The sequence below is a fragment of the Salarias fasciatus genome, unplaced genomic scaffold (assembly GCF_902148845.1).
Source record: "Salarias fasciatus unplaced genomic scaffold, fSalaFa1.1, whole genome shotgun sequence".
Lineage (NCBI taxonomy): Eukaryota > Metazoa > Chordata > Actinopteri > Blenniiformes > Blenniidae > Salarias > Salarias fasciatus.
In genome coordinates, this window is record NW_021941390.1 from 319463 (window position 1) to 332196 (window position 12734).

The window sequence follows — 12734 nt, forward strand, 5'->3', positions numbered from 1 at the left end:
AGATGGCTGTGGGGGAAGATGGATGGGGGGACAGATGGATGGGGACAGCTGGATGGGGGACAAATGGATGGGGACAGCTGAATGGGGGACAGATGGATGGGGGACAAATGGATGGGGACAGCTGAATGGGGACAGATGGATAGGGGACAGATGGATGGGGACAGATGGATGGGGACAGATGGATGGGGACAGATGGATGGGGGACAAATGTATGGGGACAGATGAGGGGGACAGATGGATGGGGACAGCTGAATGGGGGACAGATGGATGGGGGACAGCTGGATGGGGGAAAGAGGATGGGGGACAGATGGATGGGGGACAAATGGATGGGGACAGCTGGATGGGGGAAAGATGGCATGGGGGACAGATGGATGGGGGACAAATGGATGGGGACAGCTGGATGGGGGACAAGATGGATGGGGACAGCTGGATGGGGGACAGATGGATGGGGCAGAGGGATGGGGGACAAGGGATGGGGACAGCTGGATGGGGGGACAGATGGATGGGGACAGCTGGAATGGGGGACAGATGGATGGGGTACCGCTGGATGGGGGACAGATGGATGGGGGACAGATGGATGGGGACAGATGGATGAGGGACAGCTGGATGGGGACAGATGGATGGGGGACAGCTGGATGGGGACAGCTGAATGGGGGACAGATGGATGGGGACAGCTGGATGGGGGACAGATGGATGGGGGACAGATGGATGGGGACAGATGGATGGGGGACAGATGGATGGGGACAGATGGATGGGGGACAGATGGATGGGGGACAGATGGATGGGGACAGCTGGATGGGGGACAGATGGATGGGGGACAGCTGGATGGGGACAGCTGGATGGGGACAGATGGATGGGGGACAGCTGGATGGGGACAGATGGATGGGGGACAGCTGGATGGGGACAGATGGATGGGGGACAGATTGGATGGGGGACAGATGGATGGGGACAGCTGGATGGGGACAGATGGATGGGGACAGCTGGATGGGGACAGATGGATGGGGGACAGCTGGATGGGGACAGATGGATGGGGGACAGCTGGATGGGGACAGATGGATGGGGGACAGCTGGATGGGGACAGATGGATGGGGGACAGCTGGGGAACGAAATGGACTGATGTTTTGTGGGAACTGCTCCACCTGAGAAACGTGGTCGCCGCCGTCTTTACCCAGGAGCTCCAGGAAGCCGGGGACGGGCGGGGACGGGCGGGGACGGGCGGGGACGGGGACGGGCGGGGACGGCCGGGGACGGGCGGGGACGGGCGGGGACGGCCGGGGACGGGGACGGCGGGGACGGGGACGGGCGGGGACGGGCGGGGACGGGCGGGGACGGCCGGGGACGGGGACGGGCGGGGACGGCCTGGTAAACAGAAGAGCTCCAGCTGACGGACTGTTGCTTTTCATGAATCCCTCGTCTTTTCGGTGGATTGTTAATTTGGGGAGAATGACTCGTGTCCCTCGACTTGTTGACATGTGTCTCTGGACACGATGTGGACACAGGAACCACCGTCAGAGTCGTCTTCAGGTGTTTTCCTGGCGAGCCTGCGGCGGGAGGCCGCCTCCTCTCCAGAACTATCTGGAAGCTGTTCTGAGTTCAACGGTTAAAGAAGGTTGAATTCGGCCATTTTCAGTAAATCGGCGCTGGACGACCTGCGTCTTCACCCTCTGGGTTCTCCACTGGGTTTTGGTACCTGTCCCTGACCTGTAGGACCAGGGACCAGACCCTCTGGTTCACTGGGCTGAAGTCCAACACGGAGGATCAGCTGTGGAGCTATAAACCCAGCCCAGACCGCCGCCTGTCACCACGGCAACGCCAGGGAGGAGGAGGGTCCGGCCTGTAGTATGAGAACTATCGGCAGCTGGTAAGAACCTGTTTCTTCCAGCTTCACATCGCTGAGCTCAGACCCAGGGGCTGTGGTGGAAACCGCGTACTGACCTAGTACTCACACTCACTTACTGAGTATGCAGTGTACACCGGCAGTATGCGATCTGTGAGTATGCGAGAAGTTCCCGATGCATACTGCATTCGCCAGAACTGTTGAGTATAACGTGGTGTGTTCACTACTCACACTGAAATTACCCAAGATGCAACGCGACGGACAGCGGGAGAGCGGGAGCCGATGAGCACGGAGCAGCAGCAGCAGCATCATGATGGATTCTTTATTTGAATAAACTTTATTCAGTTGACAGTGACTGTTTGTTACTGATGTACATCTACCAAGCTGAGTATGGCTCAGACAGGATTTCCCCTCCAGTGTTTGAGCCAGTCGGGATGTTCTGTTAGAGATTTCTGATTGGATTGACGCCGATTAAAAATAGTTAAAAAAACAAAAAACACATCTGACAACAAGTCCATGCTGAAAGCGACCATGATGTCCCGAAGACGGCGAGCCGATCTTCGTTGAAGAGCTGAAAAAACTCTCCGTGGGTAAGGCGTCGTCACTGGTCCGTTAGCGGGACACCGGTCCGAACGGCGACGTTAAGCCAGACGTATCGCTGAAAGCTTGGCTTCTTAGTCCGATGAGGTTCATTAGGCCTTTTTTTGTATTCATGGTTTGGATTCGTATACACAGGCCATTCCTACTGCACCCAGTAGGAAGCTGGCGCCAAAACCTGTATAAATCAGCCGACCAGACAACATCACGTGACACTTCTGAGGAAGGCTGCAGCTTGGCAGCCGAAACATGTCAAGGTAGGCAAAATAACCTCTGGCCTGTGTATACGAATCCAAACCATGAAGCTTGGCTTCCTGTTTTCAAAGTAAAAGCACAGATTTATCACTGAGGTTTTGTGCATGAGAAAGGGGAAGGGGGGTTTATTTTTCAGAAAATAACCGGGAGTGCGTTGCTCACTGCGGCTGGCTCACATTTCTCCAAATTCGTCTGAACAGAATCCTAAACGGCTGGAATTCAGACAAACAAACGACACACTCGCTCTGAACCAGCACTCTGTCGCCGAACGAAAACAATCTGGATGAAGTTCTACGTTTGAGGAGTTTAGAGCTGAAGTGAAATCAGCTTCAGCAGGTCGATTTCGGCTCGGGGAGGAGTGCAATGCATTGTGGGTTATTATGTAGTATGCTGTAGTGTAAACGCTTTGCATACTGTCTGATGGACTGAGTATGCAGGATGCAGGATGGACGGTATGGGTATGGGAGTATGCAGTATGCAGGATGCAGGATGGACGGTATGGGTATGGGAGTATGCAGTAGGCAGGATGCAGGATGGACGGTATGGGTATGGGAGTATGCAGTATGCAGGATGCAGGATGGACGGTATGGGTATGGGAGTATGCAGTAGGCAGGATGCGGTTTCCAACACGGCCCATGGTGTCAAAAAACGAGCTAGAAATGATCATTCATGCATTCATCTCCTCACTCTGGACGACTGCAGCAGCCTGTTCACTGCCTCCACCAGAAAGAGCTGCTGGTCTCCAGAACGCCCAGAACCCAGCTGCCAGGCTGCTGACCAGCGCCACCTGGAGGTCCCACATCACACCCCTGTTAAAATCCCTCCACCAGCTCCCTGATCTGTTCCGGGTCCAGTTTAAAATCCTGGTGCTGACCTTCCGAGCCTGAGGTCCGCTGATCAGGACCTGCCGAGAACCCCCCGGACTCACTTTAAAACCAGGGGAGACCGCTCCCTCACGTCCACCGCGCCTCGCCTCTGGAACCAGCTCCCCCTAGACCTGCTCCCTGGACTCAGCGGAGGCCTTCAAAAAACATGTGAAACCCCTCTGTTCCAGAAGGTTCCTTCCAGACCTCTGACAGAACGAGTCTGGCGGTTCCAGGTCCTTGTGTCAGAGCAACCTCGTCTCTATGTGCTACTTGATCTTTTCAATGTTCCTTTTCTTTATATTTAGTTTTTTGTTGTGAAGCACTTTGTGACTCTGGTCTGTGAAAGCGCCACAGAAATACATTTTACTTACTTACTTACTGTAACTACATTACAACATTAGAAGTATTGTATTAATATGTTAGAAACCCAGAGACTGTGCTGAGCTGCTGCTTTATCTGAACGGGAGACTATTGCTGCGTTCCCACCGGACGCCGCCGGCGTCACGGCGTTGCTTTTACATTCACGGTCTCTGCTGGACGAGCTTCAACGGACCGAACGCGTCAGCCGCTTTTCCAGCGGCGCTTTTCCAGCGTTGGCGACGCGCGTCACACTCGTCACGCGTTGCAGGCGTCAACGCCTGAAGTTGGGAAAATTGAACTTTGGAAGCGTCAACGCGGAGCGTCATCCAATCACAGACGAGCGCTCTGAGCGCCGATGCGGGCCAGAAGGTCGTCAAACCGGGCCGGGAGAGGCGGAAGTCCCGCTGAGAGCGAACCTCGTCCTCACGCAGCTCCTGGAGCAAACGGTGACATTCGCCAAATTGCGAACGGCGCTGCAGGACGGGATGAACCCAAAGACGTCGCGCAGGCGCCTGACCACGCCGTTTCCTGGCTTCCTTTATTAAATAAAGCCGAGCCAGTGTCTCCATGGGATCCGCCACTGTCAGCATGAAGACAGGACACAGAAGCTCCTCCCACTCCCGCGCGTCGCCAGCGTTGCGAGCGTCGTGTGTGATGAACACGTGTCGAATTCCACACTCTACACGCGTCGTTTGAGTCGTCAGTGACGCCCGTGAAGCAACGCGTCCGGTGGGAACGCACCATAAGAGGAACTCAAAGCTTCATCAGCTGAACTTTGACCTTCTGTCCACATGTCAGCTCTGATTTGACCCGAAGCACAAAGATTCTGAGTGTGGATTTAAACGGTGCAGCTGGGGTTATCTCCACCCATGATGGAGCTCCTCCACCCTCCTGGACCGGGTACCAGACGGAGGAGGAACCATGTCGCCCCCTGCTGGACAAAAGCTAATCAACCATTTTCCAGCCGCTTGGAAACGTCAAGCTGGAATGAAGCGTTTTCAGATGTGGAAGTGGAGAAAAGCTCCTTTAAAACTCGCTAAACGAATTTCGCCACGGGCTCCCGGAGCGGCGTGAGGTTGAGGTTCGCTTTCGGCGGGACTTCCGCCCCTCACTGAGCAGCTGGACTTCTCTCTCACTGCTGACAGAAACAAGGTTTCCGTTCTGGAGACGTTTGAGCGCGCTCTGCAGGGCTGACCAGGGGAAGGCAGCACCATCAGAGGCCTGCCGAGACGGGCGGAGGCGGGTTCTCACCGACTGCGGGGCGGGCGGAGGACACCGTCCAGACGGACAGCCCGTCGGGAGAGACGGCCGCCACGGCGTCGGCGGAGCGCTCCCTCTGGGTGAAGTGGCGACGGAGGTACGTCCTGGCGGCGTCTGCCGCCGCGCTCAGGCTCGCCGGCACTTTGGCGCCGCTGAAGAAGGACGGCACGTATCTGTGCTGGTGCCCGACGGGGCTGAGCAGCACCAGGCGGTAGCGGGGGCCGGCGCCGGCCTCCAGGCTCTGGAACAGCTCCCCCAGGGCCACGCCCACCTCGTACCCCAGCAGCCCCGGGTTCAGCAGGCAGAAGACGCGGCCCGGGTCCGGGCTCAGGGCCCTGCGGAGGAAGACCTCCACCTCCTCCCGGCCCGTGTCCTCCGTGCAGACCAGAAGCTCGTCGGCGGACGGCGGCGGCTGCTCCGGACTCTCCATGTAGACGCGCAGCGCCGCGGTGAAAACCTCCGCCGCCGCACACACAACCAGGTTGGGCGCCCCTTCCCGCAGAACCAGAGGAAAGGTCCTCTGGACCTGCTGCCGGTTGAGTTCAGAGAGGCTGCCGAGGAAGACGGCCAGGGCCGGGAGGTCCAGGGCCTCGCGGAGGTACCGGGACATGTTGTCCTCGAAGCGTCTCCACAGATCCTCCAGACCGTCCTCCACACGCTCCGCCTCCGGCTCCTCTTCGTCCTCCGATGAAAACTCCATCAGGTCAGGAGCTTCCTGCACGCCGTCCTCGGCTGAGCGCCGGAGCCGGACGTCCTCCCCGGACCTCCCGTCCCGCCGCCGCTCCACCGTCCGGCGGTAGGCCTCTCTGATGTCCCGGAGCGTGCACCGAGGCTTGACGGGAAACAGCAAGTCGAAGAGCTGCCGAGGCGCCGGCGCCTGCCGCTCACACACTTTATGAATCCACACACACAAGTACAGCATCTGCTCGGAGGTGTAGTGGTTCAGCAGGGGACGGGCGGAGCGCAGCTCGCCGACGAAGGAGCACCACCCGCGGTGGCAGCGGTCCAGGGACCGGGCCAGCCGGCCGAGCCGCTCCGCCACGGCGCCGTCGAACAGGAGGGTCCGGCCCTGCAGGGACCCGAAGGTGGCTGTGATGCAGGGCTGCTGCCGGGCGCAGCACGCCACCGTGGCTCGCCACTCCCGGAACAGCATGTTGCCAGACGTGTGCATCTGGAGGAGGAGGCCGCCGAGTCTCTGGACTCCCTCGAATATCTGCAGCACAGCAGGACAAAAGACGGTTCATGAAGTTACGAGGGGAACTCAGCTGGTGGAGTCTCCACAGAAACAACACAATCACGGTCGGAAGTACTGATGTCAGAGGAGGAAGACGCTCTGTAGTCTGATGAAGAGGAGGAAGATGCTCTATAGTCTGATGAAGAGGAGGAAGATGCTCTATAGTCTGATGAAGAGGAGGAAGATGCTCTATAGTCTGATGAAGAGGAGGAAGATGCTCTATAGTCTGATGTCAGAGGAGGAAGACGCTCTGTAGTCTGATGTCAGAGGAGGAAGACGCTCTATAGTCTGATGTCAGAGGAGGAAGACGCTCTGTAGTCTGATGTCAGAGGAGGAAGATGCTCTATAGTCTGATGTCAGAGGAGGAAGATGCTCTATAGTCTGATGTCAGAGGAGGAAGACGCTCTATAGTCTGATGTCAGAGGAGGAAGATGCTCTGTAGTCTGATGTCAGAGGAGGAAGATGCTCTGTAGTCTGATGTCAGAGGAGGAAGATGCTCTGTAGTCTGATGAAGAGGAGGAAGATGCTCTATAGTCTGATGAAGAGGAGGAAGATGCTCTATAGTCTGATGAAGAGGAGGAAGATGCTCTATAGTCTGATGAAGAGGAGGAAGATGCTCTATAGTCTGATGAAGAGGAGGAAGATGCTCTATAGTCTGATGAAGAGGAGGAAGATGCTCTATAGTCTGATGTCAGAGGAGGAAGACGCTCTGTAGTCTGATGTCAGAGGAGGAAGACGCTCTATAGTCTGATGTCAGAGGAGGAAGACGCTCTGTAGTCTGATGTCAGAGGAGGAAGATGCTCTATAGTCCTGATGTCAGAGGAGGAAGATGCTCTATAGTCTGATGTCAGAGGAGGAAGACGCTCTATAGTCTGATGTCAGAGGAGGAAGATGCTCTGTAGTCTGATGTCAGAGGAGGAAGATGCTCTGTAGTCTGATGTCAGAGGAGGAAGATGCTCTGTAGTCTGATGTCAGAGGAGGAAGACGCTCTGTAGTCTGATGTCAGAGGAGGAAGATGCTCTGTAGTCTGATGTCAGAGGAGGAAGATGCTCTGTAGTCTGATGTCAGAGGAGGAAGATGCTCTATAGTCTGATGTCAGAGGAGGAAGATGCTCTGTAGTCTGATGTCAGAGGAGGAAGACGCTCTGTAGTCTGATGTCAGAGGAGGAAGATGCTCTGTAGTCTGATGTCAGAGGAGGAAGATGCTCTATAGTCTGATGTCAGAGGAGGAAGATGCTCTATAGTCTGATGTCAGAGGAGGAAGATGCTCTATAGTCTGATGTCAGAGGAGGAAGACGCTCTATAGTCTGATGTCAGAGGAGGAAGACGCTCTATAGTCTGATGTCAGAGGAGGAAGACGCTCTATAGTTTGATATCAGAGGAGGAAGATGCTCTATAGTCTGATGTCAGAGGAGGAAGACGCTCTATAGTCTGATGTCAGAGGAGGAAGACGCTCTATAGTCTGATGTCAGAGGAGGAAGATGCTCTATAGTCTGATGTCAGAGGAGGAAGACGCTCTATAGTCTGATGTCAGAGGAGGAAGACGCTCTATAGTCTGATGTCAGAGGAGGAAGACGCTCTATAGTCTGATGTCAGAGGAGGAAGACGCTCTATAGTCTGATGTCAGAGGAGGAAGATGCTCTGTAGTCTGATGTCAGAGGAGGAAGATGCTCTGTAGTCTGATGTCAGAGGAGGAAGATGCTCTGTAGTCTGATGTCAGAGGAGGAAGACGCTCTATAGTCTGATGTCAGAGGAGGAAGACGCTCTATAGTCTGATGTCAGAGGAGGAAGACGCTCTATAGTTTGATATCAGAGGAGGAAGATGCTCTGTAGTCTGATGTCAGAGGAGGAAGATGCTCTGTAGTCTGATGTCAGAGGAGGAAGATGCTCTATAGTCTGATGTCAGAGGAGGAAGATGCTCTGTAGTCTGATGTCAGAGGAGGAAGACGCTCTGTAGTCTGATGTCAGAGGAGGAAGATGCTCTGTAGTCTGATGTCAGAGGAGGAAGATGCTCTATAGTCTGATGTCAGAGGAGGAAGATGCTCTATAGTCTGATGTCAGAGGAGGAAGACGCTCTATAGTCTGATGTCAGAGGAGGAAGACGCTCTATAGTCTGATGTCAGAGGAGGAAGACGCTCTATAGTCTGATGTCAGAGGAGGAAGATGCTCTATAGTCTGATGTCAGAGGAGGAAGATGCTCTATAGTCTGATGTCAGAGGAGGAAGACGCTCTATAGTCTGATGTCAGAGGAGGAAGACGCTCTATAGTCTGATGTCAGAGGAGGAAGACGCTCTATAGTCTGATGTCAGAGGAGGAAGATGCTCTATAGTCTGATGTCAGAGGAGGAAGATGCTCTGTAGTCTGATGTCAGAGGAGGAAGATGCTCTGTAGTCTGATGTCAGAGGAGGAAGACGCTCTATAGTCTGATGTCAGAGGAGGAGACGCTCTATAGTCTGATGTCAGAGGAGGAAGACGCTCTATAGTTTGATATCAGAGGAGGAAGATGCTCTATAGTCTGATGTCAGAGGAGGAAGACGCTCTATAGTCTGATGTCAGAGGAGGAAGACGCTCTATAGTCTGATGTCAGAGGAGGAAGACGCTCTATAGTCTGATGTCAGAGGAGGAAGACGCTCTATAGTCTGATGTCAGAGGAGGAAGACGCTCTATAGTCTGATGTCAGAGGAGGAAGACGCTCTATAGTCTGATGTCAGAGGAGGAAGACGCTCTATAGTCTGATGTCAGAGGAGGAAGATGCTCTATAGTCTGATGTCAGAGGAGGAAGATGCTCTGTAGTCTGATGTCAGAGGAGGAAGATGCTCTGTAGTCTGATGTCAGAGGAGGAAGACGCTCTATAGTCTGATGTCAGAGGAGGAAGACGCTCTATAGTCTGATGTCAGAGGAGGAAGACGCTCTATAGTTTGATATCAGAGGAGGAAGATGCTCTATAGTCTGATGTCAGAGGAGGAAGACGCTCTATAGTTTGATATCAGAGGAGGAAGATGCTCTATAGTCTGGGTGTTGGAGGAGGAAGACGCTCTATAGTCTGATGTCAGAGGAGGAAGATGCTCTATAGTTTGATATCAGAGGAGGAAGATGCTCTATAGTCTGGGTGTTGGAGGAGGAAGATGCTCTATAGTCTGATGAAGAGGAGGAAGATGCTCTATAGTCTGATGTCAGAGGAGGAAGATGCTCTATAGTCTGATGTCAGAGGAGGAAGATGCTCTGTAGTCTGATGTCAGAGGAGGAAGACGCTCTATAGTCTGATGTCAGAGGAGGAAGACGCTCTATAGTCTGATGTCAGAGGAGGAAGATGCTCTATAGTCTGATGTCAGAGGAGGAAGACGCTCTATAGTCTGATGTCAGAGGAGGAAGACGCTCTATAGTCTGATGTCAGAGGAGGAAGACGCTCTATAGTTTGATATCAGAGGAGGAAGATGCTCTATAGTCTGATGTCAGAGGAGGAAGACGCTCTATAGTCTGGGTGTTGGAGGAGGAAGATGCTCTATAGTCTGATGTCAGAGGAGGAAGACGCTCTATAGTTTGATATCAGAGGAGGAAGATGCTCTATAGTCTGGGTGTTGGAGGAGGAAGATGCTCTGACATCAGATCATAGACGAGGAAGATGCAGTCGTTCATACGTTCAGAAATGTCTGAAGTCAGTGGACTCCACTTTGAGCAGCCTGATCGGCTGATTTCTGAATGAATGTGCTGAAATACTGAAGCTGGTTTCCTTTTGCTGACGTGTGGAAACATCCTGTGGTGAAGTCTGTAGATACAGTATCTAGTGTGTAGATACAGTATCTAGTGTGTAGATACAGTATCTAGTGTGTAGATACAGTATTCGCTGTGCTGTCAGGAGGAAACTGGCCATCCAGCGACTTCTAGAGAACGTGTGTGCAGCGTCTCCCTTCCCAGAATCCCAGAGTCGACCTGGCAGTCATCTCGTCTGTGATTGTGGTCCGGTGCCGGCCGAGCGGCCCACTGACCTGGGTGAACCTGGTGACCTCCTGCCGGCCGTGCTCTCCTTTGGACGACATGAGCATGAGTTTGTTTTGGAGCTCCAGCAGCTCCTCCAGCTCGTAGGTCTTGTCCTTCACTGCGACCCGGACCATGTTCCGCAGACACCTCTGCGAAGCAGACGGGAGGTTCCGTCAGTCGACCGGCTGCCTTCCTGCACCGGGAGCTGGTTTCATTCCTGCTGGATTCTCGGCCAGCCTCCACTTTTCTGCGCTGACCTCCATTAAAGCCATCCCGTGTTCGGCTGGAGACGCTGCTGTGAAATGCTAACTGTCCACGGCTCCAGAGCAGTGGAACCAGGAAGCAGTATGACCTCTGACCTCTGTTCACACGAGCTCCAGTGCAGACACTCTGCTGCTGCTGCACGTCTAAACCTGCAGGACTTCACTCCCTCCGTCTTTTTAAAATCTTTTTGTACTGCTTGTCATCTTGGTGATTCTTCCTGTGTTTTTAAACCCATCATGCTCATGACGCTGCTGCAGTCGGCACTGGCCGCTCTGCCGTTGCTCTACCGCTAGCCCTGCGCCACGCCGCCGCCACCTGAGTGGACGAGACGGCGACGCCGTGCCAGGAGGGGGCGCACAAGTGCAAAGAAAATATGTGTCTGTGAGAGAAGAATGTATGTGTTCGCCACTGATTCTTGGTGAAAAGGTAGTGAGTCTAGTGGAACAGGAAGTGAGTCTTTTGGAAAAGGAAGTTCATTATTTATTGCGCTGTGACTGGCTGAGATGCTCATTATTATTTCAAGAATAACAGGCATATGTTCTTCTCACTCAGAAAAGCAGGAACAATAATGAAAATCTGTAATTCTGGATGAATTTGTGATTTGCATGTTGAGCCTCTCGGGCTTCCGGAGCTAGTTGCTGTGTTTTGTCAGAATTTTTAATTATTATTTATTTTTCTGAGTGAGGAATCTATATTCCAGTTATTATTGAAATAATTGGAGATTTTTTCTTTGTATTGAGTGAAATGTTCAGTTTAATTTGTTCCAACAAGTTCTGTGACTGTTACGCTAACTGTCAGCATGTCAGTGCGTTTTTCTACAGGTGTTACCATACAGCTAGCTGATTTTGTTTTTTTCCATAATGTATGTTTATTCACTGAGTCTTAAGGCGTCACATCCGTAAGCATCATTCACCCTTTACATGATGGCACAGGGGCTGGAAACCACAGCCCGAGTCCCCCAGCTGGGCCTGTGTCGTGTTCACGTGTTCACGTGTAGCGTTAGCGTTAGCGTTAGCGTTAGCCACTTGGACGTTGGCAGGTCTGCAGAGTTCTGTGACTTTCCGCCGGGCTGTGGGTCCAGAGTGGAGCAGATGCTGCTCAGGCCACCAGCAGACAGATCTGGCTGTTTCTGGGGACGACGAAATGTTTCTGAACGCCTCAGTGGCTTCAGCAGCGCTCAGAATCCATCAGACCTTCGAAGGTAACTGACCTGAACGGGACCCGCCTGCTGGAGCTTCTCAGCCAATCACAGACCAAGAAATGATCAACTTCCTTTTCCACTAGACTCACTTCCTTTTGCACTAGACTCACTCGAACACACACATATCCTTCTCTTACAGACATATATTTTCTTTGTTCATGTGCGTCTGTGCCTGTTGATTTAGGAGAGTGTATTCATGAGTGTATTCATGTGGAAGGATAAAGTATGTGCGCGTAAGAGTGACAATGTGTGTACGTGAAAGGAGAATGTCTGTGTGTACAAGAAGAATGTGTGTGTGTGTGTGTGTGTAAAAAGACAATGCATGTGTGTGACAGGGCCAGAATGAACGGGATACAGTCAAGACCGCCCAAATCCAAGTCGACTCCGACCAGCTCGGTCCCGGTCCCGGTCCCGGTCCCGGTCCCGGGATACAGACCAGTCGGGCCCATGCAAACGCACGCGGGGCTCTCAAGGGGCCGACCTGACTGCAAGCTGCTCACCAACTCCACCCGTTCGAAACCCGGGTCGCCTGCAGGGTCTCAATGCCGATTAAACCCTTTCACGCTGCCACGAGGAGCCGATTATTTGTGGGTTTAAACGGGTTTTTTGGCCATTGGGAAAGGGGCTAGAGGCTTTTAGCTGCGCTGTACAGTGTGGAAAATACGGTATATTTTTTTTGTTGATCTCGAGAGATCATGGACAAGCCGGGGCGAAGTTATGGAGGAAGTAACCAAGAGTCCAAACCGGAGGCAATCATGTTGCAAATTGAAAGCTGGATACTTTAAAAGGCCTTCAGTGGTCCGAACATGTGATGAGAAACAGACGAGCTGGTGCTGCAGGAACCGTGGCAAAACTGGAGGCCACACACATTTCTGGGACTGTC

General features: G+C 53.3%; 1 protein-coding gene across 1 annotated transcript in view; it reads right to left on the minus strand.

Moving 5' to 3' along the window:
- Positions 1-12734, minus strand: part of rnf213b (ring finger protein 213b) — a 127547-nt gene that overhangs the window by 64598 nt on the left and 50215 nt on the right. The window contains exons 21-22 of the mRNA XM_030087589.1: positions 10395-10535; positions 5167-6388 (exon numbers count right to left, since the gene is read on the minus strand). Of these exons, the coding sequence (XP_029943449.1) occupies positions 5167-6388; positions 10395-10535 (1363 nt within the window). The remainder of the gene's footprint in view (positions 1-5166; positions 6389-10394; positions 10536-12734) is intronic.